Raw genomic sequence first — 5,000 nt, forward strand, 5'->3', positions numbered from 1 at the left:
GCGCACGACCCACGTGGAGTTCCAGGTCTCCGGTAGCCTCTGGAACTGCCGATCTGCGGCCAACAAGGCAGAGTTCATCTCAGCCTATGCCTCCCTCCAGTCCCTCGACTTCTTGGCACTGACGGAAACATGGATCACCACAGATAACACTGCTACTCCTACTGCTCTCTCTTCGTCCGCCCACGTGTTCTCGCACACCCCGAGAGCTTCTGGTCAGCGGGGTGGTGGCACCGGGATCCTCATCTCTCCCAAGTGGTCATTCTCTCTCTCTCCCCTTACCCATCTGTCTATCGCCTCCTTTGAATTCCATGCTGTCACAGTTACCAGCCCTTTCAAGCTTAACATCCTTATCATTTATCGCCCTCCAGGTTCCCTCGGAGAGTTCATCAATGAGCTTGATGCCTTGATAAGCTCCTTTCCTGAGGACGGCTCACCTCTCACAGTCCTGGGCGACTTTAACCTCCCCACGTCTACCTTTGACTCATTCCTCTCTGCCTCCTTCTTTCCACTCCTCTCCTCTTTTGACCTCACCCTCTCACCTTCCCCCCTACTCACAAGGCAGGCAATACGCTCGACCTCATCTTTACTAGATGCTGTTCTTCCACTAACCTCATTGCAACTCCCCTCCAAGTCTCCGACCACTACCTTGTATCCTTTTCCCTCTCGCTCTCATCCAACACTTCCCACACTGCCCCTACTCGGATGGTATCGCGCCGTCCCAACCTTCGCTCTCTCTCCCCCGCTACTCTCTCCTCTTCCATCCTATCATCTCTTCCCTCTGCTCATACCTTCTCCAACCTATCTCCTGATTCTGCCTCCTCAACCCTCCTCTCTTCCCTTTCTGCATCCTTTGACTCTCTATGTCCCCTATCCTCCAGGCCGGCTCGGTCCTCCCCTCCCGCTCCGTGGCTCGATGACTCATTGCGAGCTCACAGAACAGAGCTCCGGGCAGCCGAGCGGAAATGGAGGAAAACTCGCCTCCTGCGGACCTGGCATCCTTTCACTCCCTCCTCTCTACATTTTCCTCCTCTGTCTCTGCTGCTAAAGCCACTTTCTACCACTCTAAATTCCAAGCATCTGCCTCTAACCCTAGGAAGCTCTTTGCCACCTTCTCCTCCCTCCTGAATCCTCCTCCCCCCTCCTCCCTCTCTGCAGATGACTTCGTCAACCATTTTGAAAAGAAGGTCGACGACATCCGATCCTCGTTTGCTAAGTCAAACGACACCGCTGGTTCTGCTCACACTGCCCTACCCTGTGCTCTGACCTCTTTCTCCCTCTCTCTCCAGATGAAATCTCGCTTCTTGTGACGGCCGGCCGCCCAACAACCTGCCCGCTTGACCCTATCCCCTCTCTTCTCCAGACCATTTCCGGAGACCTTCTCCCTTACCTCACCTCGCTCATCAACTCATCCCTGACCGCTGGCTACGTCCCTTCCGTCTTCAAGAGAGCGAGAGTTGCACCCCTTCTGAAAAAACCTACACTCGATCCCTCCGATGTCAACAACTACAGACCAGTATCCCTTCTTTCTTTTCTCTCCAAAACTCTTGAACGTGCCGTCCTTGGCCAGCTCTCCCGCTATCTCTCTCAGAATGACCTTCTTGATCCAAATCAGTCAGGTTTCAAGACTAGTCATTCAACTGAGACTGCTCTTCTCTGTATCACGGAGGCGCTCCGCACTGCTAAAGCTAACTCTCTCTCCTCTGCTCTCATCCTTCTAGACCTATCGGCTGCCTTCGATACTGTGAACCATCAGATCCTCCTCTCCACCCTCTCCGAGTTGGGCATCTCCGGCGCAGCCCACGCTTGGATTGCGTCCTACCTGACAGGTCGCTCCTACCAGGTGGCGTGGCGAGAATCTGTCTCCTCGCCACGCGCTCTCACCACTGGTGTCCCCCAGGGCTCTGTTCTAGGCCCTCTCCTATTCTCGCTATACACCAAGTCACTTGGCTCTGTCATAACCTCACATGGTCTCTCCTATCATTGCTATGCAGACGACACTCAATTAATCTTCTCCTTTCCCCCTTCTGATGACCAGGTGGCGAATCGCATCTCTGCATGTCTGGCAGACATATCAGTGTGGATGACGGATCACCACCTCAAGCTGAACCTCGGCAAGACGGAGCTGCTCTTCCTCCCGGGGAAGGACTGCCCGTTCCATGATCTCGCCATCACGGTTGACAACTCCATTGTGTCCTCCTCCCAGAGCGCTAAGAACCTTGGCGTGATCCTGGACAACACCCTGTCGTTCTCAACCAACATCATGGCGGTGGCCCGTTCCTGTAGGTTCATGCTCTACAACATCCGCAGAGTACGACCCGGCCTCACACAGGAAGCGCCGCAGGTCCTAATCCAGGCACTTGTCATCTCCCGTCTGGATTACTGCAACTCGCTGTTGGCTGGGCTCCCTGCCTGTGCCATTAAACCCCTACAACTCATCCAGAACGCCGCAGCCCGTCTGGTGTTCAACCTTCCCAAGTTCTCTCACGTCACCCCGCTCCTCCGCTCTCTCCACTGGCTTCCAGTTGAAGCTCGCATCCGCTACAAGACCATGGTGCTTGCCTACGGAGCTGTGAGGGGAACGGCACCGCAGTACCTCCAGGCTCTGATCAGGCCCTACACCCAAGCAAGGGCACTGCGTTCATCCACCTCTGGCCTGCTCGCCTCCCTACCACTGAGGAAGTACAGTTCCCGCTCAGCCCAGTCAAAATTGTTCGCTGCTCTGGCCCCCCCAATGGTGGAACAAATCCCTCACGACGCCAGGACAGCGGAGTCAATCACCACCTTCCGGAGACACCTGAAACCCCACCTCTTCAAGGAATACCTAGGATAGGATAAGTAATCCTTCTCACCCCCCCCCCCCCTTAATGATTTAGATGCACTATTGTAAAGTGGCTGTTCCACTGGATGTCAGAAGGTGAATTCACCAATTTGTAAGTCGCTCTGGATAAGAGCGTCTGCTAAATGACTTAAATGTAATGCAAATGTATAGCGTGTGTGTGTGTGTGTGTATAGTGTGTGTGTGTGTGTGTGTGTGTGTGTACCTGTTGTCCCCACAGGAAGCAGCCTTGTTGAGAGCAGAGGAAATGGCGACGCTGGTCAGACTGTCTTTATGGTTGTGAGCCTGGAACAGCTCCTGACCGATCTCCCTGATGTGGGTGGAGATCACCACAAAATAACCCTGAGAGAAACCAATCAGGATGTAGCCATCACCATACCTGGGAGGAGGAGGGGGAGAGGAGGGAGGAGGAGGGGGAGGAGGAGGAGGGGGAGGGAGGAGGGGGGGGGGGAGGAGGAGGGGGAGGGGGAGAGGGGGGGGGGAGGAGGAGAGGGAGGAGGAGGAGGGGAGGAGGAGGGAGGAGGAGGAGGGGGGGGAGAGGGAGAGGAGGGAGAGGAGGAGGGGAGGGGGAGGGAGGGAGGAGGAGGGGGAGGAGGGAAGGGAGAGGGAGGGGGAATGGGGGAGGAGGGAGGAGGGGGAAGGGGGAGGAGGGAGGGAGGAGGGGGAGGGAGGGGGAGGAGGAGGGGGGGGGGAGGAGGGAGGGAGGGGGAGGGGAGGAGGAGGAGGGGGGGGGGGAGGGGGGGGGGAGGGAGGGGGGAGGGAGGAGGAGGAGGGGGAGAGGAGGGAAGGGAGAGGAGGAGGGGGAATGGGGGAGAAGGGAGGAGGGGGAAGGGGGAGGGGGAGAAGGGAGGAGGGGGAAGGGGAGGAGGGAGGAGGAGGGAGGAGGGGGAAGGGGAGGAGGAGGGGATGAGGGGGAAGGGGAGGAGGAGGGGAGAAAATGCCAAGTTACAAACAGAAATAGCCAAAGAAATCTGTGTGTGTGTGTGTGTGTGTGTGTGTGTGTGTGTACCAGCGGTAGGAGATGATGTGTCCGTAGCGCTGTTGGAAGGCCAGCTCTATGGGGTTGTCGGGGTCGTTGAGGTTAAACAGGAACAGGGTCTTCTTCCCCACGGCAACGCTCACCTGATGGGGTCAGAGGTCAGAGATGAGTGATATGGGTTGTCCCTACATAGTGCACTACTATATACCAGTCCTATGGAACCCTAGTCCCTACATAGTGCACTACTATATACCAGCCCTATGGAACCCTATTCCCTACATAGTGCACTACTATATACCAGCCCTATGGAACCCTAGTCCCTACATAGTGCACTACTATATACCAGCCCTATGGAACCCTAGTCCCTACATAGTGCACTACTATATACCAGCCCTATGGAACCCTAGTCCCTACATAGTGCACTACTATATACCAGCCCTATGGAACCCTAGTCCCTACATAGTGCACTACTATATACCAGCCCTATGGAACCCTAGTCCCTACATAGTGCACTACTATATACCAGCCCTATGTTACCCGGCTCTATATTACCCGGCTCTATATTACCCAGCTCTATGTTACCCAGCTCTATGTTACTCAAGCTCTATGTTACCCAAGGTCTATGCTACCCAGCTCTACGTTACCCAGCTCTACGTTACCCAGCTCTACGTTACCCAGCTCTATATCCCGTAAGGAAACGCTTCATGAACAGTCAGTAACAGACTGGCACAGCAACACTCACTGTGCTCTCTATGTTACCCAGCTCTATGTTACACAGCAACACTCACTGTGCTCTCTATGTTACCCAGCTCTATGTTACACAGCAACACTCACTGTGCTCTCTATGTTACCCAGCTCTATGTTACACAGCAACACTCACTGTGCTCTCTCCTGGGGAAGACCTCTCGTCTGTCTTCATCACAGAGAACTGGACATCAGCTGGGTCAGAACGCACCGACGTCTGGGGGAGGGAGGGAGGGGGAGGGAGGGGGAGGGAGGGGGAGGGTGGGAGGTGGAGACGGGGGGAAGGGGAGAGGAGAGAGATGGAGGGAGAGGGAGAGAAGGACAGAGAGAGGGAGGGAGAACGAGAGAAGGACAGAGAGAGGGAGGGAGAACGAGAGAAGGACAGAGAGAGGGAGGGAGAACGAGAGAAGGACAGAGAGAGGGAGGGAGAACGAGAGAAGG

At 55.6% G+C, this 5,000-nt stretch overlaps 1 protein-coding gene across 2 annotated transcripts in view; it reads right to left on the bottom strand.

The window, feature by feature from the left end:
* The window catches only part of LOC135538027 (WD repeat-containing protein 19-like), a 96,888-nt gene that overhangs the window by 57,630 nt on the left and 34,258 nt on the right, over positions 1 to 5,000 (bottom strand). For both annotated transcript variants that reach the window (XM_064964018.1, XM_064964016.1), the window contains exons 7-9: positions 4,696 to 4,776; positions 3,846 to 3,958; positions 3,042 to 3,215 (exon numbers count right to left, since the gene is read on the bottom strand). In XM_064964018.1, the coding sequence (XP_064820090.1) occupies positions 3,042 to 3,215; positions 3,846 to 3,958; positions 4,696 to 4,776 (368 nt within the window). The remainder of the gene's footprint in view (positions 1 to 3,041; positions 3,216 to 3,845; positions 3,959 to 4,695; positions 4,777 to 5,000) is intronic.

The sequence above is a fragment of the Oncorhynchus masou genome, unplaced genomic scaffold, assembly GCF_036934945.1.
Source record: "Oncorhynchus masou masou isolate Uvic2021 unplaced genomic scaffold, UVic_Omas_1.1 unplaced_scaffold_894, whole genome shotgun sequence".
Classification (NCBI taxonomy): Eukaryota; Metazoa; Chordata; class Actinopteri; order Salmoniformes; family Salmonidae; genus Oncorhynchus; species Oncorhynchus masou.